The sequence below is a fragment of the Amblyomma mixtum genome, chromosome 3, assembly GCF_055824585.1.
Source record: "Amblyomma mixtum isolate Tamu chromosome 3, ASM5582458v1, whole genome shotgun sequence".
Lineage (NCBI taxonomy): Eukaryota > Metazoa > Arthropoda > Arachnida > Ixodida > Ixodidae > Amblyomma > Amblyomma mixtum.
Genome location: NC_143014.1, coordinates 221,993,357 through 222,018,335, shown reverse-complemented (window position 1 = coordinate 222,018,335; position 24,979 = coordinate 221,993,357). Strand labels below are relative to the sequence as shown.

The 24,979-nt window shown below is 44.5% G+C and overlaps 2 protein-coding genes across 2 annotated transcripts; both read right to left on the bottom strand.

Moving 5' to 3' along the window:
* Positions 1–11,891: 11,891 nt before the first annotated feature.
* LOC149353783 (uncharacterized) lies at positions 11,892–14,354 on the bottom strand. Its single transcript, XM_089582822.1, has 4 exons — positions 14,259–14,354; positions 14,095–14,195; positions 12,210–12,772; positions 11,892–11,993 (listed from the first exon to the last, which is right to left on the bottom strand). Exons 2-3 carry the CDS (start codon positions 14,098–14,100, stop codon positions 12,212–12,214), a joined length of 567 nt encoding a protein of 188 aa, XP_089438948.1. The 5' UTR covers positions 14,101–14,195; positions 14,259–14,354; the 3' UTR covers positions 11,892–11,993; positions 12,210–12,211.
* An 8,154-nt stretch (positions 14,355–22,508) lies between these two features.
* Positions 22,509–24,979, bottom strand: LOC149353782 (uncharacterized). The gene is made up of 3 exons (XM_089577409.1): positions 24,868–24,979; positions 23,372–23,982; positions 22,509–22,749 (listed from the first exon to the last, which is right to left on the bottom strand). The coding sequence occupies exons 1-2, from the start codon at positions 24,871–24,873 to the stop codon at positions 23,374–23,376; spliced, it is 615 nt and encodes a 204-aa protein (XP_089433535.1). The 5' UTR covers positions 24,874–24,979; the 3' UTR covers positions 22,509–22,749; positions 23,372–23,373.

Genomic DNA, 24,979 nt, shown 5'->3' with positions numbered 1-24,979 from the left:
ATGTACCTTGTTCAGATATAATGGTGGACGTCGTAAATCTTAATGTGCCACAACCAACACTAAGCTGTGCGAGAGGCCTTTATGCTGTCCAATGGCTTCACAAATGCCAGGACACACCGTCACTCTGGTAAACCCAATGTTACGGCAGTTGGGACATTGATTATATCACTCTCTTCATTACGTGGCTGTGTTTGCATTCATGTAAAGTTCAGAGTTCGTGAGAAAGGTACGAAAATTCGTTTAAGAATGTCAGTTAATACTCGCATCCTGCCGTCGTCATTTTTCAATCATGACTGCTCATCTACGCTAAGAAGTTATCGTCGCAAACTCTTGTTCGTGATAAGTCCTAGTTCTCATTCGACATAATATTTACTGATGTAAACTCTCTCATTATTAACTGAACTCAGTGCGCTCTTGTTATCGCATCTTCGCTTCAGTATTTAGCTGCGAAGAAGCTCTTCTTCTAGCACAGCGAGAACATATGAAGATAATTTCATGCCTGAAGTAATCATCAGTGACGCAGGTATTCCAGCTTTAATAATTGATTTTTAAAGTTCCCACCACTCGGATCACCTAGATTTTAAAAAAATTCTTGCGAATACATCGCAAAGCATTTGCAGTAGTCTGCTGCTTGTTCTCGCAATGTCTATTTTATTAGTTCTATATGGCCGGCGAGCAGGCAAAGTTCAGCCCGTTCTCAATCCGGTGATCGCTCCTCTCCTCTCAGCTATTAACCTACTTCATAAACCACCACCTTTGCAGACTCCTTGAGCGTGTCCCATTCATAGCGAAGTTATTACCAGCCTGGAAGAGCCTGACGTAATTTTGAAGTATCAGCGCGGCTTCTGCGACAGTTTTTCGTGAGATAAGCTAACTAAACATTACGGCTTCACAAATAACGTGTACTCATCAAGTGACTCCGGCTTTCAGGTTGACGAAATGTTCCTCGACTTTTATAAAACATTTGACCGAGTTCCCCAAACATGTTCGACAGAAACTAACCCAGTTCAATATTCACCCTGATGTTTATGCGTAGGTTAAGGCCTTCCACTTGTCTAGAATTCAGTTCACCACAGTTAATAATACTAAATCTTCGATTCATGTTATGCCTGGTTGTATCCCAAGGAAGAGTGCTCGGTGCCTTGCTTTTTCTAATCTATATACTTGATCTAATGACCTGTGTAACGTCAAGAGTTCAAATATTTAATGACGATTGGGTAATATATCGTAAAACTAATAATGACGCCGCCTATTCCGTCAGTGAGACCTGGATGTAGCAACGTAATGGTGTATATCCTGGTCATTGACATTAAAAGCCTTTGAAACAAAGTTTATCTCCTTTAGTTGTAGGTGACCTCGAATTCCAACCACTTACATATTTAACAGCGTCTTTTTACGGATGCATATAGGTACCTTAGGGTACACCATCGCTTGACTTAACATGTCATCACCATATTCATATCACCGTAGCGCCTGTTAACCGCGCACTGTTTCTTTCCAAACCCGAACTTAGGCACACATCATTTTACAGTGTAAAACTCGGCGAATTCATTTGGGACCCTCACAAAGCCTTCCCGAATGCTTAATCGACTCCTGGCAGAGTCGGCTGTTTGATTTATCTTCTCAAAATAGTTGTGGTTTTCTAGTGTGACAACCCTAAAAAACGCGCCGAATTGGAAAACTTATAACCTCGCCCTAAACACGCTCGTTTAATACTTTTCCACTAACGTTATCGCCATCCATCACTTGAAGACGATTACTTTTTGTCACACCCCATACCACTCTTGCATGACTTGATGATCTTTTCAAAGTTAAACGCACAGCCTGCCACATATATTTTTAGGCAGACTCATTCATTCCCTGCATTATCGGTTAATGAAATTATGTGCGGCTAGATATTCCAGAGAAACGGGCATCAAACTTTCAGGAGTTACTGTGATTGAAATTGTAAAGACGTCGATTCGTGCTCTTTGTCACATCTTGCTAAAGCTTTGCTGCTTTTGTTCGTCTTAAAATGGTTGTCGTTTTCTTTTCTTTTATATGTCGTTTACTAATGTTTAATTTATCCGATGTGTTCGTCATGAAATGTTTTTCCATTTTTAATCATGTATGTCGTTTGCTAAATTGAATTTATCCGATGTGTTATCAACAAGAATGTATCGCGCCTATGTATTAGCTTCACTCTCAATTTATTTCAATTAAACAACAGGGCACATTCGAACACTCTTAACTGTAAAAACTGCAATCAACGAGCCCTCAATTTTAGGTTTTTCGAATAGCTACCGTAACCTGAACACTTTTCAGTTATCACTACAATCTGCTGCACGCATGTGAAGGTGATATAAGCTTTCATCACCCCGAAACAGTTAAACCAACTGAAATGGCAGCCTTTCATCACATTCTTACATTTTCGCTACTTAGCTTAAAGATATGCCGGCAGCTTATTTGACTAATTTTGGATCAGATGCCTAAACAACAAATAAGTGGCAGAAGCCAACCCCTCGCAGCACGTCTAACATTTTTAGCCTGATTTAAGGAACCATATTGTTTCACAGCCGACTTTTATTGACAGGTTATTGATCGACGCTGGCGGTCGTTGCGACTTCACGCTTAAATCTTTGCAGAGTAGTCGACCATGCATGCATGGGTCTCCTTAGCCTGCCTTTATCTCTAGTATACATTTACTTTTGGATAAAATCAAGACTCATTGAAAAACCCACGCGCAGAATGATCGTCACCATTCTAGTGGCGTGCCTTATCTAGAACTGGACGTCGCCTGTGAAGTCACCAGTGCGAACGTGCTCCGCGTACAGGCTCATTTGTATGCTGGAGCCATAGCCTTAGGTAAGCGCCCTCATGGGGCTCGTGTTTTTTATAAAAGACAGCAGAGCGCTAAGACCAATTTTTACAGCTTATGGCGAATAAGCGTGAAAGAAACAACCAATATGAGAACAGTTGAGAAATCGGAGTGCCGTGTGAGTATGCTTTCACTAGTTTTCGTTGACATCTGGCGGGACAATAACAGTTCAGCTGACGTGTCATCGTAAAGAAACCTTTGTAAGATTTTAGTCAAACTTGAAATTGGACGAGACCTTACTGCACGCTGAAACTACGAATTGGCACAAAGGCGCTTGGCACCACTGAACTCTGCTGCAGTTAATTTTTGTTCCCTGTCTTGAATATTTAAATTGAATTTTCTACCCCTTAGGTCAGCGCCGTTTTGCATAAACTTTAATGTCTATCGGGTGTCGATCAGTTTTATTCATGACTGCACTTCCAAAACCACGCCCCCCTATTTTTTAGCTTTCAGCAAAATCTATTAGATGGCATAGGCAGAATCGATATGTTTCCACTGCCATTCACGCGATTTCGACGGCATTATGGCATGCTCTGCCAGTTTTTCAATATCTTGCCTTAAATGGAGTATGCAGTTGCATTACACATGACGTCCCGGTTAAAAACACCCAAAGGTTCAAAAAGAGAGAGTGCCCTCGGCGAAAGTAACCAAGCGAGTGGCGTTGGGAGCCACTCACCGTTGTCTCTCTTCCTGGTTTCATACTGCCTGAACGAATCATTGACAGAAATAACCCACTTTTGAACGCGCGGCCTTTGGAAACAGTGTCAATCAGAAAGTTGTCGATCACCAGACGGCTTGATGGGAGTGTTTGGAACGAGGTACAGCCTTGGTCAAAATACTTAAGGCCAAATGCTTTTTTGCTCCAGGCGGTAATAGAGCAATTACGGCACTATTAAAGACCGAAAGACCTTGAAATGCTAACAGTAGATTCCTTCTGGATGTCGAGAAGCGTCCTGCTTAAGTTGTGTTTGGAATGAGCCGCTACGCGGAGCATTCTAGAGACATTAATTTCACTGCAGATGAACACTGTGTCCTTAAGACTTTTGACCACGACTGTAGCTGTTGCGTGTCTTTATCGGCGCAAAAGGAAACGCCGTGAAACAGAAAGTACTGTCAGATGAAGGAGTAAATTTTTCAGTGTTCTCAGACGCACTGCCAAGGATTTATCAATCAATTTACCTCAGAAGTACTACCTCGATGGGTCTCGGAGCTGGCCGCGAGATATGCCCGAGCAACTAGCTACTTATCGTGGAAAGCAACGAGGCGAATCACCTAACAGGCATGCAGCGCGAACGGCGCTGATAGCACTGCGTCGCGCCTGAATGTGACGAGGCATAAAACTTAGCATTCTTAAAAGAGATATACTCTTTTTATAGAATCAACATGCAGCGATGAAGACTGATAAAAAGTTGGGCTCCAGAAAGTGTAGCCCCTGAAAGAGATTTTACACTAAGAAAAACTATGTCGTCATTTTCAGTTCATTCACTATACCTCAGCTTATCGCCTTGGAAAGCGATGCCCCCTAGCTTTCTGCAACACGTGGGCACTTGGTGGCGGATGCTTTCGGCGACAGCAAACGCTGGGCCCATTTTCCCTGCGAGCGCGTCTGGAAGGGACTATTTAGTATTTAGTCGCTTTTCCATTCCGCGGACTTCCTCTTAAAGGCGTCAAAAAAAAAATTATGAAAGAGCACCCTGATTCAAATACCCCCGCCGCCTGTTTTTCAACAATCGACAGCATTGCTACTGAAGCCTTTTTTCATGAAGCCAAATATTGAAAAACAGCTATTAAGTCTGAAATAATAACACAGAAAGACAAAAATGCTGGGGACTACGCTAACCGACTTCTCACTACACTGAATTAGTTTCAGTCGTGAATGACGCAATGTGTTCAATAGAACGCTCGTCACTTTTGGCTGGGACACCCTGTACAAGAGGTTTGGTTTGGTTTATTGGGGTTTAACGTCCGACAGCAACTCAAGCTATGAAAGACGCCGTAGTGAAGGGAGGCGGAAGTTTCGACCTCCTGGGGTTCTTTAACGTGCACTAACATCGCACAGTACACGGGCTCTAGAATTTCGCCATTATCGAAATTCAGGCGCCGCGGCCGGGATCGAACCCGCATCTTTCGGGACAGCAGCTGAGCGCCGTAACCACTGAGCCACCGCGGCGGGGCCCTGTACAAGAGCGCGTCATTACAATTCTTGCAGCTGCGCATGGTGAGATTTGTTAGTATGGCATAGTTGCAGTACCAGAAACAATGGTTGACTTCTTTATAGGTTACTGCGGCGAAATTAATTGCAAATTGGCACCCATCGTGCATACCGCAACGGCGATCAGCCGGTTGCGGGTAAAATATGCATTTTGTGAATGCATCCATTTCACATTTTACTAAGAAGTTACTCCAAATCGTATTAATCCTCGGGCCATGAGCGAGTTGACACTGTACGAGGTCTGTTAGAAAAGTATCCGACTTTATTTTTTTTTGCGAACACCTGATGGATATGAAACAAAGCGCGCTTGCACCAGCCGACCTTGAACCTTCGTGCGCATGTACGAATATTTTCCGGCCTGCCGATAGCGTCTGTCGCTGGGACGCAGCGTTTGAGTGAGGCAGTGCGTAGTGCTCTCGTCGGTTTTTTATTACAAGGAAAATGGCGGAGCGACAGGAGCAGGGCTACTGCATCAAATTTTGCCAGAAACGGGATGACAACCAAGCGGAAACTGTTCGGAATATTCAGTGCGGCTTTCGGTGAAGATGCTATGAGCAGCACACAAATTAAACAGTGGTACAATTGGTTTAAAGATGGCCGCACATAGGCGGAGAGCGAGCCACGCTCCGGTCGGCCAACAACATGCCGAAATGACTAGATCATTGCCGAAGTGAACGCTGTGGTGATGCGGGACCGTCGTGTGACTATCCGAGAAATTGTGGAAGAGGTGGACCTCAGCAATTTTACTGCACATTCCATTATCCCCGAAGATTTGGCCATGGAGAGAGTTGCGGTGAAATTCGTGCCGAAGATGCTCACGGCGGAGCAAAAGCCGCTTCGTGTTGAAGTCTCGCAGGACATGCTAGATTCCACAAACAGTGACCCCGACTTCATAAACACCATAATCACTGGTGACGAGTCTTGGGTGTACGGGTACGACCCGGAAACCAAATCCCAGTCGTCACAGTGGAAGCATTTCGTGTCACCGAGACCAAAGAAGGCCCGCCAAGTACGCTGCAATGTCAATGTGATGCTGACAGCTCTCTTTCACTCCCTCTGTGTGGCACACCACGAGTACGCACCCTACAGGGTCAAACAATGACCAAAGACTACTATAGGGACGTCCTCCGTCGCCTACGTGGTGCTATGCGGCGCAAGAGACCGAAGTTGAGGTCAACAGGAAATTGGCGGATCCATCACGACAATGCTCCTGCACAATTCTCGCACTTGATTCAGACTTTTCTGGCGAAAAAACATACTCCTGTAGTTCAACAGACTCCTTACTCTCCTGATCTGGCCCCCTGCGACTTCTGGCTGTTTCCCAAAGTCAAGAGGACATTGAAAGGAGCGCGATTTCAGACAAGAGAGGACATTATGGCTGCAACGACAGCCGAGCTAAACTCCATTCCGAAAGAGGCATTTTGGGAATACTTCCAACAATGGCAGCACCGCTGGGATGAGTGTGTGGAGTCCCAAGGAGACTACTTTGAAGGTTATTAGGTTCCCAACGCTCCAGTTATGCCAGTTTTTTTTCTTCGGCCAAAGGTCGGATACTTTTCTAACAGACCTCGTATATGCAATGCGTTAAGATTTCTGGAAAATTAATTTACTGTTTTCTAGGCGACCGTAATCTAAGAGTGCGCAAGTATTCAGTGATTTAATCATGCCGAAACAACACATACCAAGCCATTTCAAAATAAAGGATGATGATGGCTCTGAGTTGCCAAAAATAATTAACGGCTGCAAGAAGAAAAATAAACACGACAGTAAAAAAATATGTTGTTGCTAAGCCACCACACAGATGTCATCCTCCACATTAGAACCACTTTTATTTTCTGAACTAGTAAATCTCGCTGCCAGATCGTCACATGCGCCATGATAGAAATATGCAGACATCTAAATTACTCATTTGGTCACTTTCAGACAATGGCCTTTTTCAACATGCCTGTTGCGCAGTTTCAGCAGAGACCAGTTGAATCTCGCATGAAGTGTGCATACCTATACTTGTTGCTCCCTCAGTAAAGGATTGAACAAATTTTTCTTCAGGTCACATCGTGTGTACAGCCTTTGTAAAATGTTTAGAGCACAGGGGAATTTAATTCTCAGCCATGTTCCGGGGCTCTCGTAGCAACCGTGGAAGTCCTCACCTGCGGAAGGGGAAGGACCAGAACGCGGAGGATGCACCAAGAGCAACACAGTGTGGCTGATAATAATACCCCCATGGGTTATAAGGTACTGAGAAAGTCTGTACATGCTGGCCTTTTCTCGTTTACGTGTTCATGTAGATCCCCAGCTTATTTTTTTAACTATCCTGAATCGCTAAAAAAAGCGTCCGTTTGTTTTGTCCACTGTACCTTTATGAAGTCATCCATGTCAACTTCTCTTTTATTTAACATTTGTGCCTTAATTTAGGCTCCTTCACTCAACCATCAGAAACAATAGGCATTAATTATTGCTTAACTCTACCAATATGTGTAACACTGTTATTTGGTGATTTTTTCGTATAGTTTCGTGCTCTTCTGATGCTTCATCTGATGCATTGTTAACGACAGAGTAAGTTGTATTGTTCTGCAACTCTTGTGCTTCTTGAACAGCTATATCTGAGTCCATCGTTTCATGCAAAGTCGCAACACGGGTAGTGTCTTTCTGTGTCAGTGGGTCAGGATTAGAAAGGCCAGTGCAAAAGTAAATGGCGAACGCCGTCTGTCAGCAGCCAGTAACAGGTGGCTCACCTGCCACGGTGGGCTGGTGGGAATCTGCCCACTGGGCTAGGAATAAACTTTGTGTACGTACTACTTGCAGTCGAGCGCACTTATAACAAACCTGACGGTCGTGCGCATTTCGTTCGTTGTATTCTAAGTTCGTACTAAGTGGACTTTTGACGTTGGAACAAAGAAGTGACAGTCAAGGACAACTTGCGTTTATTCCTTTAAAAAGTTTTTCATGCATGCCTGACGAGGCCCTCTCAGAGCGCTTTCCAAGATCAAGAGCCAGTGACTTACTCATAGCTAAGACAGACCCTTGTTGTCGACGCGCCGCGCTCTTTTAGAACGCGGTATAACTAACTGCAGGTGATGGTTTGGTTTAGTTTATGAGATTTAAAGTCCCAAGTAACTCCTGCTATGTGGGACGCCGCAGTGGAGGGCTCCGGATAATTTCAATCACCTGGGATTCTTTAACGTGCTTTAGCAAAAATTGTAAATGGGCTAAATGGTGCATAACATTTTTGAAATTAAATAATAGCAGAGAAAGAGACACTCACCTAAAGGCCGAGAAAGACAAGGCAGCGCGTGTCCTTGTCTTTCTCGGCCTTCATACGAGTGTCTCTTTCACCGGTATTATTTCATTAAAAAAAATCTTTAACGTGCACTGACATCGCACAGTACACAACACTCTAGCACTTCACCTTCATTGAAATGCGACCTCCGCGGCCACGATCGATCCCGCGTAATTTCAGTGAGCAGCCGAGCACCACAACCACTCGGCAATCTTAACGTTTTTAATCGCAGTTGAAGCGCTGACAGAAACTGGCGGCAGATCGGCCTGCTCGAAGAGGTATCACACCCTCCAGCAGCATCTGGTTTGGTAAGCCGGCGCTTCGCCCCCCTCCTAGCACTGCATCCTTCTTCTCTATGTCACAGTCCTGTGCTATGTTCAGTGCTGCACCCTGTGCGGCCCTCCGGCTTCGAGAAAGTTGTAATGGGGAAGCAACGAAGCTAGCGGAGGCACATACGCTCACAATGTGGCATCTTCGCTGCATGCCACTGGACGGCTTGACAGGCTGTAATTTCGCCATGCATGTTACCCTCATGCTTTCTTCACACAGTGAACTTAGTTAACCCATTTGTTGGACTATGCACTTCATCATTTCATACATTACGTCATTACTCGCCGATGCACCTTAATACGCATTTAATGGCCGCATTTTATCTTCTTCCCTTTTTATTCATTTTATTTTGCCTTTCCCGCACTGCTCTCCTTCCGCCTTTGTCTCCCAATTTTCCTTCCGCATGCAGAGCAGCATGCCAGTGATTTTTAAGCGATGGCTAAATTATCTATGTTTCATTAAAAGGTTTCTCCCTCTCTCTTTCTCTCTCTCTCTCGCTGTATGCGCGCTGGCTGCACGTGGCAGCAGCGCAGAAGGTGGAGAGCCGAACCTGTCTCACACCCATCAAATTTTTGTTTCTAGGTTGAACGCTTCGCCCAGCCGGCACACACGCAACTCACTGACCTCCAAGCTCGTCGACGCGTGCAGTTGGCCGGCGGTCTGATGCCTTGTTTTACTGATTTTTTGGGCCGGTGCGTTCTTTCATGAAAAAGGGTGGGGGGATTTCAGTTATGGAAGACTTTCAGACTCCGCACTGCCGGGAGCAGTAGTTTTTGAAAGGTCTGCGGGGACGGGTTTCCGCCGCCTCCTCGTTCGTTCTAACCGAGTGGTGCGGTTACACGGTATTCATTGTATCGGAGGCGCACATATCCTAGTACATATTTTGAGAGTATCCCTACCCTAGTTCGTAATAAAAGAGCGTTACATATAACTGTGGCCGTTATAAGTAGGGTCGACTGTTACGATTTTAATATACCACCCCGTATATAGCGACTTTTTGTGCGTTAATCTCGGATATAATGAACCTTAGTATGCCAATTCGGATATAGCAAGCTATAAAAAATGAGGTAAAAAACAGCGCAGTGACGACGGAAAAGAAAGAAGAAAGATGAAGGACAAGCGCTGACTTACAACTGGGGTTTCTTGGAACAAACACAGGTATTAATACTCTCCAAAAAACAACCAGGACGCATGCTTCTCCGTAGACACTTCTAATCATGGGAATCAAGTTACTTAATCTCACTGTCATGAAGAAGGACAAAAGCTGTGCTTACACACGTGTCACCATTCACGTGGATGTGATATGCCTCACACAGTTCCCTTGTTAATTTTTCCCTACGCCTGCCAAATAAGTTTTGTCTAATGGAAAAGAGGTGTACACATTTTCTTATCAGGGGAACCCGGGATATTATTCAGGGGGCAATCTCCAGACTGCCCTTTCTGCATACGGCGTGAACTTATTTTGGTGTTTTATCTTGCAGGCTCTGCTACCAGTTGTTTTTTTTTTGTTTTTTAGCTTTTGCTTTGCTATCTACTGTGGCACATATTTTTCCATGTTTTTTCGGGGCTGAGAACAGCGCTTCAATACCATATCCGGCGCTTTCACTCATTAATCTATGTGACAAAAGATGAACATATGGTATAACCGCATGCCTCTTCTTACCGGACGGCTCTGGTGATGGAAATTACTAAAAGACTTTAGGTTCCTCAGTATTTTATTGCAAGCAAGCAAGATTATCTCTTCCGGAAAGGCTGCCGACTGTAATCTCCTAACCTGCTGACAAAAACTATTTGCCATTCCATGCACACAAGATTTTGAAATTGGTGATCCTAAACATGCAACGACTATTCCACATATAACTAACTTAGAATGGGCTGAGCGATAACTTCGCAAGAGTGTAAGCAAAGCTTCGGTGCTTCTTCATGACTATGTGATTAAGTATCTTGATTTCCATGATTAGAAGTGTCTGCGGAGAAGTATGCGTCCTGGTTGCTTTTTGGAGAGTATTAATACCTCTGTTTTTTGCAATAAACCCAATTGTTAATCAGCGCTTGTCCTTCATCTTTCTTCTTTCTTGTCCATCGTCGCTGTGCTGTTTTTTACCTATTCAATATGCACCAACTCGCTCAGTTTTCGGTTCTTCTAACAAACTATAGTGTGCTAACTTAGGACATAACTATACCAGCTCTAATATAGCGAACTTTCGTGTGTTACTTCGGATAAAACGAACCATAGTATGTCACCTCGGATATAACGAAATTTTGTGTCTGTACTTCGGATGCGACGAACTTAAGTGTGTTGACCTTGGACATAACGTGTTTTAGTGCGTCAACCTCAGATTTCGCGAACGTTTGGATGCGTGGAAGGATCAACCGAGGACCGTCTATAAGTATTTCTTTTTTGCGAGCTGTGGTTCTCGCCGGTTCCTTAGAGGTCAACAAGTGAGCGCGCAAATACAAAAGAGCACAGACCACCTCTGTTTAGTATCCTGGTGGCTTTCGTCATCAGAGTGAAGTTTATTGAAGATGTGAGAGACTGTGGGAGGTACCAATCAGTGTACTTCTTGGGCCTAAGCTGGCTTTTGAAGCGCACAGAAAAAAATGTACCCAATTATCTAAAAAGAAATTATTTTTGCCATAAATTTGCCAAAAATACGCATGAGCTAAAATCAGAGAAAATGAGTTTCAGGGCGTTTTCCTCGTAAACAAAAAAGTTATAACCACGGTATTTAGGTAACCTGATACAAAGTAATATAGGTCTAATTTTTAATAGCCATGGATAACAAATAGACCAACAACTTCTTTTGCAATCGGAGCAACAAATTATGATGAGCTACGTGAGCCTCCCTCGCCAACATATCGTCATTGCAAAGAGAGCAATCTTCGAAAGCCTATTTCATGTGAACTACTTGCCCACCTGCGACTTTCTTTAAAACAAAAGAACGGTTTTCAACGCATCGCATCGTTCGATGTGGCCTTTGTAACCATTTTACGGCCATAATGCACTACTCTCAATATGCGTGGTTGAAACTAATAGTTTGACGGCTTGGCGACATGTTTAGATCACGGATCCAAAGAAAAACACTACATTATACGATGGTTCCAGGCTCTGACAAAAGCAACGCAAGCATTCTTCAAGTCTAGGGTTCACAGCGGTAAGACCAATGGTCTTTTGAAAAGCCCTTCAGACATTAAAATAAAGTAGGACAGATACATTAAAAGGTATGCCGCCTTTATTCAGTATTTGTTTTTTGTTTAATGGTGGAATGGGACGAGTTGACGAAGCATGAAGGCGAAACTAGCAGAAGTAGCAACATCTGAAATAAAAGAAAAGAAAAGATCAGTCAGTGTCGCATGTTGCCCACATACTTTGAATTACAGCCAAAAACTGTGTCGGAATTGCGCACCTGTATTTTACTCTAAAAAGCGCAGCTTCCTCCAGAACAGTTCTATCCCACTAAAAAAAAAGCAACTGCAATCCGCATGCCTTCCGCTCTTAGCTTCTCGAGCCTCTGTACCAGAACAGGGGGTACCTTTAGCCGTGGAGGCCGACGCCTGCGTGGCCAACGCCAGCGGCCTTTCCGAAGGAGGACTGTCCGAATCCAGCCTGGTGGCCAGCAGCGCCACCCTGGAATCCAGAAGATCCCTGCTGATGTCCGGTACCGAAGCTCTTGCTGTCGCTGGACGAGAAGCCAGAGCTGTGGCTGTACCCCTGGTTGTTGTTGTAGGCGTTAACGTTCCTGTGGGAGGCGCCACCGGCGAAGGCGCCGGATCCCTGGTTGTGTCCTGCAGCGCCCTTCTGGAAGCCAGCCTGGTGTCCTCCGGCAGAAGCACCGTATCCGGACTGGAATCCGCCGCCGACGCCATGACCCAAGCCGACTCCGCCCAAGCCAACTCCGTGTCCGAGACCTGCTCCGACCAGAGCGGGGTTGCCGACTACTCCCGGACCAACGAGGCCTGGGCCGACACCGGCACCGTAGCCCACGCCACCCAGAACGCCTCCACGGCCTTCCACGTCCTTATCTTCTTTCTTCGCGGCCTCTTCGGCGAAAGCAATGCAGGCCACGAAGGCAAAGAGGGCGATGGTTGCGAAGGTCTGCGTCATGAGAATTGAAGAGAATCAAAGTTGCGCTTCACACCGCTTTGGTGTGGTGGGATACAGGAAGCAAAAAAAAAAACAACGTTATAAAGTTACTAAGCAACTTACAGGCGCAAAGTGTGATAACAGGTTCTGTGAACATTCTCGAATTTTCGACGTTCATACAGAAAACTTTAGGAACAGGTAATTTTTATGTTCGAATGCGTTGTGCTATGCTAAATGTGATTCCGCAGATGACTAAACCGTAACATCTGATGGTTCACTGGTTGGATCATAGATTAGTGGCTCCTTGTAAGTACCACCTCTTGATATGTCGATCCCATTAGGTATACTTGAGACAAATGCAGTATAATTGAGACAAATATAAGTGAGACAAATACAATCAAAGGCGAGCATCTTTGTGTAGCCTCTCCATATGTAAACATTGTAGTTTGTCGATTGTTTTCAATATACATATTAAAAAAGGTCACGGTCTCCTTTAGCAGCAGAAGAAAAAATTCCAATGCAAAGTACCCGTTCAATGTCTGCATATAATTTTATAAAAAGTAGAAGTCATATACGTCGCCAAAAGCGGATACATTGATATTAAAAGTATCGGAAGGTGATTAGACGTGCCCTTTTTAAAAAGCGAAATTAAAAAAACATTTGTGTCACTTGAATAGCTGAGGGCATGAAATATCCATTTAAGCATATTGTACCTAAAATGAACGCATTGTTCAACGTTGTTAAAATGACTGCACTGTAAGACGTGAGCAAAGTAATGAATATTTAAAAAGAAGGGCATTGATATTTTAATACGAAGTTCTACTGGAGAAATATGCAATTTACGCCTAAACCAGATATTTCTAATCCACACCGTCCATACTGTTCGCTCGCTCTGCGGGGTGGGCAAAGAGTAAACGAAAATTTGAGCTTGACGAACTCTTTGCTGTGTGTTGTAGGTGGTGGGCAGAAAGTCACAACTTCACGCCTTTATCATCAGCGCAAATCAAAAACCTGAAAAGTTCCTTCTATTCATGTTCGACAACGCCTGAATATACTTCTGTGTGTCAGTCGAGCAGAAAAATCAGCATGGCGGCCAGCCGCGTCACTTTCCAATGGAACGCAGTATAAACTGAGAGCGACATATCCTGTATGCTAGGACAGGTGATATCGCCCTTCAGAGGCACTTTTCACAATAGTAAGCGAGTTATTTAGCGTAGAAAACAGTTCAATTTGCTAAATATTCAAATTTCACGCATTTGTTTCTAAATGAGAAACCAAACGGCTTAAATTTTCTGTAACTGTTGAATCCCAGGAAAACTTCAACACATGCTCACCTTCATGGTTCCGCTGCTGTCTTTGGCTAGTGCACCACACTTTGGAAGCTGCTGACTTGCCGTGCTGCACTGCGTCGGCTCTTTTATACCACCTGCCGGGCCTACGGAAAAGGAGAAACAAGAAGGCAAAACAGCGACACGTCCTGCGAGTCACCGGGACTTACGTTTGAAAACATAAAGCAAGAAGAGAACGCCAGAATGCCCTCGCCGTAGGAGCGTTACCCCCAGTTCGATTTCACACCACACCTTTCGACTTCTTTTCATTCCGAGAAGCTCACACCCTTTCCACACCGACTCGCTTCGGAGAGCGTCCTTTCCCCCTTTCCGAGCCCCGGAGAGGGTGAGGAGAAAAAGCGTTTCTCCCGGCCTCGAGGTCACAGCAACGATAACGTGTGTCTCTGCGTCTACGCAAGGTCGCCTTTACGCAGCTTTCTGCTTAAAAACTTGCCCCGCGTGCAGAGCACCCGTCAGGCTGAAATCGTTTGCAAGAGTGAGTTCTTTCGGGAAGGCGTTAGTTTGTGTTTCTTTTTCCTTTCTATTTCTTCATTTCTCTACTGGCCTGCCGTCCCCGTGTCGCTGTCTTTCCAAAGCGAAAGATTGTTAGCCCGCTATCGTGTCCCCCGCCTCCCGTAAACATTGCGACGTTCATTTCAGGAGGTCTTCGGTAGCTGGAATTTGCGAAATATTACCACAACACAGAACCAGGTGATCGCTACCGAGAAATGGTTGCACCAGATGGATTAACCGCTATGGAAGGAGACCAAATGCACGGGAAAGTACGCCAGGTTTCTATTTCGTCGTGGCTTTTTTTCGTGGTCAAGCGCTTCAGGTCTTCTTTGCCTTAGCCACGAAGCTCTTCATTTTTCTTCAGCCTGAAGCACCCTGTTCATATAATGCAAACTTCTTCGTGTGGCATAAATTTTTAAATCTCTTTTGAGTTGCATTCATTGCATGATAATATCGAATGGTTATACTTACTTGGTTACTTGCCACCTATTCAGACAATAAAACAGGGTGAAGTAGAATGTAATAGTACGAACAAATTGGAGTTGGACTCTGTGGGTAGATTTCCAAGTCCTATAATGGCAAAGGTGATACTTTCAATGAAAACGGAGCATTTATAAACTATAGAAAAGACCACTAAATGATGAATGAAGCTTAGAAGTACAGAAAGCTGGGCAAGTTAGTTGCGATCCATATGATAAAACACGGAAGACGAGGACCAACTAAAAACCAGACAACACGAGTGCTGACTCTCAGGTTTAGTTTATTACATACTTGCAGGCATTTATAACTTTCCTGCAAAGACTAAGTTAAAAAAAACTTATCAATACTGATTAACACCTACAACTCCGCAAAGGCACCCTCCAGAAATTTCATTTTGTGGCTGTCAAGTGATAATGAGAGTTTGCTGATCGCTATGTGTCTGATCGCTATGTGTGATCGCTAACGTCTGATCGCTATGTGTGAAAATGGCTGAAGTTTCATGAAACAAAGTGTTACGTGTGATCGCATTAGCGAAAATGAATAGGAAGATGAGATCCCTTACCGTTATCAAAGATTTGTGTTCCATAAGGCGTGTATTTCGTGAAACGTCAGTCATTTTCTCACATAGCGATCAGACGGCAAGGGAGGTTGTCGAGGCTCACCATATTGGTAAAGGTTGTTCTTTGTGTGTCAGCAAACCGTCGTAATCAGTTGCCAACAACGAAATGACATTTTTGGAGGGTGCCTTTGCGGACTTGTACATATTGATCAGGGTTGATAAGTTTGGTTTTTTAAGCTTGGTCATCTCCGAAAAGGTACAAATGCATTGCAAGTGTGCAATAAAGTTTAGCTGAAAGTCTGCGCTCGTGTTGTCTGGTATTTCGTTTGACCCCCTCTTGCTCGCTGTTGTAATATGAATGAATGAATTTACTAGAAGATTTGGGAGAGGGGTGTATGGGTGTGCTCTCTATTCGACTCCGGTGGCGGTCGCTTCTGAAACGAAGTAGAGGTGCTGCCACCACCGGTCGTTTTCGCAAAGAAACTGCTTTGACGCAGAGAGATTTCTATAACTGCAGGTCGTTGACGCCACGTTACACAAGTACTAAACTATATTTCTACGAAAACCCAAAACTGAATGAAGATATCCTGAGTGCTCCCTTTACAGAAACTGCATTCTAACAAAGAAATTGCAGACACGAACACTAACTAGTTCAAAGAAAGGCATTTTCTCGCATGTCTGCATATTCCTTTAGCTTGAAGGAGTCCACCGAACTTATCTTGGCTTTTTGTCTGTGCGCTGTGCGATCGATGCCTTCAAAACCGCGAAAACTGCGCGCCTGTGGCAAAACTTATATTTTTGTACCTCATGAAGACTGCAAAATGTCCAACGAACGCAATGCTTGCCTCCTGACTGCAACTCCTGATGCACACATTTCAGTTTCAATTCTCTGCTTCATATTCCTTCTTTACCCTCCGCTCATCGAAGATTTCCTCAATAGACCTACTTCCACGGGTACGAAGATGCTTCAACCAAAACTTTACACTACCTATCGATGGTACAGTGCTGCTCCCATTGTAAACTCGGCAACAAAAAAACTTCTTGAGCAGTGCTTACAGCGCAACATGTGACAAAAATCTCAGCGCATTAAAGTGGAGGAGATTTATCTTTCCTGCGGCCGGTTCGAATGTCCACACGCGTATATACAGGCTGTTTCACCTAAGGCTTTACACAATTTTTAAAAATAAGTTTTTTGAGTTAGAAGAGTGTTTTCTTCGGCACAGTATATCAGCGTTGTAGTACATCATAATACAGCTAAGACGGGTTAACTAGCAGGCTGGTTAACTAATACTGAACGGTCAGCTTTTTAGCTATTGTTGTTAGGCTCCGTAATTATTCAGAGGTGCGTAGCATACCGTAAGTAATATCTATATCAGTTTTCAGAATTTCGAAAACTCTATAACCCTCGGTACTATGTCCCAACAAATTTTGGCTATTTCAAAGAGTCACGTGCACTGGAAAGGTAGCTTTACCTGCAAGCTTCTTGAAAGCGCATGTATTTAGGCGCGATGTAGCCAAAATTTGTCGGGCCATAGCGCCGAGGATAAGCGCGCTTTTGGAATTCTAAAAACTGATATGAATATTACTTGCCGTGGGCTACACGCCTCTCTGTAATTAAGGAGCCTAACAATAATAGTTCAAAAGTTCACACTTCAATATTAGTTAAAAAGGCTGCACGTGTTTGCTGCTAACTAGCAGCCACACTGTGATTGCATCAAGACCTAATTTTTTACGCGGATCTCTCAAGCCGACCTACATTGTCATTCTCTTCCAAACGGTGGTCATAGAGTCCTTTTCGGTCTGGACGTCACGAGTTGGAAAAGAGTGACAGGAAAATAAATTTCCCGCCTTTTTGGACGTAATTTGTTGCCGAAAATCATTAACAAATTCGCAACGAGCGACACAATACATTTTTTACTAAGAACACAACTTGTGCTTAGTTGCCCTCGGTATCCCTTTAACATCAACTCTCGCTCCCCGTGGGCTCGTGGAGGAACTTTGTTTTTCAGTGAACGATGCCAGCTGTCTATTTTGATTTTGTTTATGAGCTTTTAACGTCCCAGAACGAATCAGGCTATGAGGGATGCCGTAGAGGAGGACAATTTCGGACTCCGGACAATTTCGACCAACTGGGGTCATTTAACGTGCGCTGACATCTCAGAATACGAGCGTCTTTACCATTTCGCCTTCATCGAAGTGCGATCGCCGTGGCCAGGATTGAACCCGTGACTTTTGGGTCAGCAGCCGTGCATCATAACGATTGATTCACCGCGGCGGCTACCTATTTTTGTAGGCATCATTGACACCCATTGGGCGCCCTGCGTGAATGTGTTACGTAATGGCTTCAGTAGCAATGGGCTATTCCTAAAACGAATCTGCAGCTGTGAATGTAAGCCACGGTCCGCTAGCTAATCCGCTCAACCTGTAAGCAAGGTTTTTAAACTGCCCAGTCACTTCCACCCTACTGGTCACACCAAGCCTACCTTACTCGCGGGGAGAAACCTAGCCCAAAATGTGCCAGATATAATCTTGTGTGTTTATCACGCTGAAATCAGGTATTGCATTCTGCAATTCTCTCTGAACGAATTCTAATTTCGCTCATCGGAGTGCCACATGTCGGACGCGCGGCCCTGAGCTAGAAGTATGCTGCGCCCGAAATAGGAAACAAAGGAGTCAGCAGAGTAATTAAGCAGCACTGAAATCTGTTTATCAAGAGACCACTATTACCGAAACCTCAACAAACAATCAGAGGTCTAAATTTACAGACCACTTCATAAATTACAACACAAATCAGAGATTAATGGGCAATGAAGGAATAAATTGTTCATATGATCACTGACTGCGTGCATCGCACAGACTTTAAGCGTCAGCAGTTTGTTCCCGCCAAAACGTCATCATGTCGTAGTTGGTAAAACACACCGACTTATCAGCTGTTCTCATTACTGAATTCATAAAGAACACGAAGACATATGCAGCTAACAAGAGATGCCCCTTTTCTTTGAGGAAAAAGAAAAAAAAACATCAACAACAAGATATCTTGAATGGCTTATTTAGTGCAGTTGTACCCTGACACCAAACATTAAACAGATAGTAAACCAAGGACTTTGAGAAAGTGTTGCATTCTTGCAAAATTTGTATCACAAGTCAGTTAGTCTCGCATCGCATTTGCACGCACTATGGAGGTCCGTTTTGAGTAGCAGGGGACGAGGCTTGGACCTAATCGGAAGCAGAAAAGGACCGCCAACTTCCTGCTCTGTTCGTCTCGCCGCTGATTTCAATCCCTACACGGGGCAGGAATTTTTTTTTTTTTGCTGGATGCCGTTTGGAAATGAAGTTGCGTAATATTTTGGATAAGGTCGGATTTAGATTCGCCCTGGCTTCCGAACGATGTTCGCCTTAGTTTGCCGGGTATGGGAGCTAAAAGCATTTTATGCTTGAAAAAAAGCCCCAAAATGTGGTTGATAACTCTCGCATACCAGTCTGTAGAGGGCAGCAGTAAATGACACCTACAATAAAAATTGTAGGTGAAAATTGTAATTACAATGAAAAATGACACCTACAACACAGGCCCACGCAAGTCGGGTTAGCTTTCACATTTCTAAGTGATCACGTAGTTTGCCTATAGTGCATGCGTATAGAAAGCAACGTGAAGGGTATTCTTGAACCGATGAATACGTGCGCCATGCATTCTTTCGGGGAGCGAGTGTACGATATTGTATTCATCACAATACTTCTAAAAGCAAATTGTTTTATGTTTTGCTTTATGACTTGAGGATTTTTGTCCAAGAACGGACGGGCACAGATGCTTCTTCCACATGCACGGGAGAAGAGGAACAACACTTGCATCAGACTGTAACACAGAACTCCACTCCTTTTTTTATTTGCATGCCAGAAACATTTGTTTTTTTTTCAGTGAATCCGCACTCAGCAAGGCTAGGTTGGACGCTAAAACTAAGAGGCACTTTGCTGGCTTGCTAAGGCAAGATTATTGTGCGTACTATGTCATGCATAAGCCTCGGTTGTGGGGATGGTAGGGCACATTTTCCATGGAACACACCACAAGCTTCTGTGTAGAAGCCCCTTGGATTTGAAACTAAACTCCTGACAGGTAAACAAGAAATCTTCGAATCCTCAAGTATCTCCTCTCAGTGATTGTAGGGCATACCGCAGTAACTGTGATTGTTTCCTCTGGTTCACCCACATGCCATCGATAGGTGTACGAGTCCATCGTGTTGTGGACATTGAGCTGTAAGATCACTTCCGGTTCACTCGTACCGCCAAGGTATTACACGTTCTGAAACATATCAGGTCAGGTTCAATTTATTTTAGGTCGCAACTTTCACAGTTTGCTACATCAGATCTACACTGTTTGGAATTTCCTGCCCACGGGCCCTGACGCTCCCTAAGTCACGTAACCAGTCACAGGATGAGTCAACAAAACCTGCGTTCGGGGAAATAGTGGGGCGTCAATGGCCTTTAATTTACACACTGAAGTAAGAAGCCAGGCGATATTCCTTTTACAACATTTTCCTGAAGTAATGAAAAATAAAGCTACCAGATTCATACCTTGACAATACTATATAACCTAGAAACTTTCCCTTTTTGCGTGGGGGAGCTCCTGTTCGGCACCCCAGTATAAACTGTGATATATATATAAGCGTTTAAAAAGGTTATCGTAAACACGTTTGAGCTTTGATTTTATCGTCCATGGGACTGCCCTTTGGATACGTCCAGTGTCCTGGCTCAAATTTTAAAGTCTAAACATAGGTTCTGAAAGAGTTGCAGAACTCTACGGGTGAGAGTTTCCAAAGAGTTGGCGAATATCAATGGCCAGTGGCCAGTGGACTTAGCACATAATGCGTGCAGGTTATGACGACGCCATTTATCTCTTAAATTGCAGTCAGTTTCCTGTTGTTATAGCCCCATATCAGGCACTTTAGTTCTGATAGGTGTCCTTATTCGTTTTTTTAATGGCTGTACGTGTAGAGCGGTCATCGCGCATTTTTGTGCACGTAAGAAAAACTTAATTGCAAACAGGAACACACGAGAGCAAACACACACCACACACGAGCGCTGGTGGGCGGTTTGTGTTTTTTTTTCTCTGCTAGTAGCATAGCCCTATACCAGCGAAAAAGGTCCGTGGTCCGTGTGTGCGTGTGTGTGTCCGAAGCCTCCAACCCTCCGCGCACTTTAGCGAATCGTAGATTGAAGCGGAGGGGGGGCACCTACCGTGCACGCGCAACGCCCGGAAGATGCCTCGTCCAGAGCACACCGTCGTCCAGAGTGCCCTTCGGTGGGTACACTCCCGGGAACTGACAGGTAAAACTGTATCTCCCTCCTACGAGCCTCCAACCCTCCCTTTCTATAACCTCGCCCACGTCTACCCCGCAGACGCCTCCACACGCAAGAAGCCCACGCAGGAAGGAATCAAAAAAGCGACGGAGAAATTAGACTCAAAGACTAGAAAGAGAGTCGATCAATATACGTTAAAGCAAAATCTACAACCAATACTGCCAACAAAGATTAGTCGCATCACGTCGTATAATTGCCTGTGCATTTGTTTTCTAGTGCGTTTCTTCTTTTGGCGATGCAATGTTTTCTACAAACTTCTTCCAACTGGCACAGAACTGAAAGATTCGATTTCTTCAGTTATATTGCTACGCGGCAGCCAGCCGAAGATTGAGACGATATGACTGATGGGTATGGGATGATTTTAATGGCCGCCGGACTAGCTTTAGCGCTCCGTCCAGCGCCACTGCTAGCTTCATCTTCTTCGCGACAATATTCTACGCATAATTTGAAGCCTGTTGCTCCGCGAGCGAAGAACCGCTGATGATGATAACAAGGACACGACTTAATTAGACAAAGATACTTCGCTGGCTAAAGGGGGACAAGGAGCAAGGGACGCATATCGGGGCCAGCGCATCCATATAAAAGTTAGTTTTCACGCCATAGGCAGGATGCTCGATCATACGCTGCGCATCCCACCGCTCTGTCGTGCCTCAGCGATAGTTTTCGCTATCACTTCATCGCTACGCAGTAAGCTGAAAGGCCTGGGTTTACAGAGGAAGGCTATTGATAATCCGATTTCGTGGGCACAAATATAATCAGCCCAACTTGGAAAAAGCGATCCTTATTGGCCATAACTGTATCGTAGATACGCTGAAGAAAGTAAAGTGACAGTTCATTCCAACTTTAAAATAGAAGAGGCCGAGGTATCAGACACATGGGCAGTAAAGAGTATGGTAAAGGAAGTAGCCTGTAGCTAAAGGCTACAGCGCTTCTACAGTGAAAGGCTGCCAAATATGCATCGTGTCCAACTACTGCAAATTTTAGAACATTTTTTCAATGCACAAGGCCAAGCAATGCTCAAGGTTTCGTGTAATAGGCTGCTTGAACTTTTTGTAGACAGAATTATTTTGGTACTGTGAGGTGTAATATAGGCGTATGTTATTTCATGCGCATTGCTAATACATCTTCATTCAACAATAAATATGCGTTTTACGTATTCCGCAGGCGTGGCGTCTTCCACCTGTCAGTTCATATTGTAATGACTTAGAAAATGGCCTTTAGAAAATCCAGCACTGCAGGACAATTTCTATTGGTAGCACATGATATGGTGTAAAATTTTATAGCGCAGAGACTTCGAGAAAGGGCTCTCCACTGTATAAACTCTGCGTCATAACATATGTCTGTTAGATATGAACGCTGCTTGCAGTATGTAGTTTGCTTCCTGCAAGGATGAACCAAGAGTAAAAATGTCTTTCTACTGGCCACCCCAAGGACCGCTCTGCAGCCTCCACTATGGCAGCCGCTGGAGGTCGCTTAAGAGGTCCGCTTTATCCTCATATGAAAAGAGCAAGAAGGGTTTAGTTTTGGGCAAACACACTTTATTGAATTTTGTGAGGTCTGTTAGACTACTTCTGATAAAAAGGAACAAGATGCACACTGTGTTGGCAGTAAGAAATACTGCAGCTCCACCGAAGATTGGACCAAGATGAAGCATGGGGATGACAGCTTTCACAAGAAAGAATGATTCCATATGAGTTTGTCCGCTGTCTTGTTTTTTGTGAGGGTGGTATATGTCAGCCATTCGAGAGCAGCGGTTGCTGGAAAAAAAAAGCAGAGGGAGATTTCATCATTTCCCGATACATCCTCTGCTCATAACCCAGTATGCTGTCAGGGCATAAAAAATTGTTCCTATTTTAGCACGGCACTGTGAAAGCACAGGACAAGAGTGAAACTGATGTCATTAACTCTGTATAAAACTACAAGTGAAAAGCAGCTTAAAACAGAAGTAAACCGTCATCTAAGATAATTCTTTCGAGCGCAGTATCACACTGAAGCTTTTTTAATACAAGCCGCCGCGGTGGCTCTGTGGTTATGGTGCTCGGCTGCTGACCCGAAAGACGCGGGTTCAATCCCGGTCGCGGTGGTCGAATTTCGATGGAGGCGAAATTCCAGAGGCCCGCGTACTGTGTGATGTCTGTGCACGTTAAGGAACCCCAGGTTGTCGAAATTTCCGGAGCCCTTCACTACGGCGTCTCATATCCTGAGTCGCTTTGGGACGTTAAACCACCCCATTAACTAAACCGAACTAAACTTTCTTAATACAACCCATACTCTACGTTTGATATCTTAAACAGGAGATGAAGGTTGATTCGTTGCGATTTCCTGAACAACCGAAAGGGATTCACAGTCCGTATGCGGCGCTATGCACACTTTGCCTACCTTCAGCCGTGGAGGCCGACGCCCGCGTGGCCGACGCCAGCGGCCTTTCCGAAGGAGGACTGTCCGAATCCAGCCTGGTGGCCAGCGGCCCCGCCTTGGAATCCTGAGGATCCTTGCTGATGTCCGGCACCAAACTTTTTGCTGTCGCTGGCCGAGAAGCCAGAGCTGTGGCTGTATCCCTGGTTGTTGTTGTAGGCGTTAACGTTCCTGTTTGAGGAGCCACCTGCGAAGGCGCCGGATCCCTGGTTGTGTCCTGCGGCGCCCTTCTGGAAGCCTGCTTGCTGTCCTCCAGCTGAAGCACCGTATCCGGACTGGAATCCTCCGCCGACGCCATGACCCAAGCCGACTCCACCCAAGCCAACTCCGTGTCCAAGACCTGCTCCGACCAGAGCGGGGTTTCCCACGATTCCACCGCCCACAAGACCGGGACCTCCGAGACCAGCACCCGCAAGACCTGGTGCCAAGCCTGCGCCGTATCCACCCACGCCTCCTAGAACACCGCCGCGTCCTTCAACATCTTTCTTTTCTTCTTTCTTGTCGTCTTTCTTCACAGCCTCTTCGGCGAAAGCGGCGCTTGCCACCAAGGCAAACAGTGCGATGGAAGCGAAGAACTGCGCGGTAAAGAGGGCAGAAAAGTTTCAAATTCACATTCTAAAGAGATATGTCAAAGGTTACAGGGAATACTAATGAACTGAAGGCAGACTTTGGCTTAAGGCACGAGTCCGATATCACTTAAATTGAGAGGCAGCCATTGAACATAATAATAATAATAATAATAATAATAATAATAATAATAATAATAATAATAATAATAATAATAATAATAATAATAATAATAATAATATCGACAACTTTTTCTTCTTTTCCCTGAAAATGGTAAAAGATGTACAGGGATAGACTGCACTGAAAATACTGCTGCCCCTACCTAAGTATTCTAAAATTCTCAAGACGGAAAAATGATACGCTGGCAACAGAAAAGCGCTCTATTGTCCACTGATAAATGTTCAGCTGAAGCATAATAGTGAGATAAAAGAAACATATAACAGCGCATTAATCTGTGTTTTTAAAGGACAGTAGCGTCACCTGTCGTACAAGTGGAAATCAGGCACGGCCTTAAATACAAAACCAATCGTAACATGGAACAATCGTGAATATTATTGTTCCAAGTTACTGGGCTTTCGAAGGTGAGGAAGTTACGTTCGCAGCTAAAACAAATTCCAGTTGGCCATAATGGCTTAGCCCTCAAAGTTTCTAGGGAGTCATTGCGTCATGTGCTGTAGGCCTCAGAAAACATGTCGCAATTCTTCCCCATGGCTCGCTACAATGCACCATTCTTCTTGTGCAACAAGAATAACTTGGAGCTGCAGCGACGTGATTTCATCAAGAGTATAATACTGGCACCCAAAGTAAAGAACAGAGGGTTGGAGAAGTACAAAGAGCTGTTGAATGATACTAAAGATGGCACTAGAATGCAGCAAAAGCAAATGAGTACGGACCTTCATGGTTGCAAAGCTGGTTAAGTTTGAGCTTGACAGCGATGTCCTATGAGGTTTCTACTTTCGCCCTGGGCAGCAGTGTTTTGCAGCGACTGACTTGCTCTGCGGCATC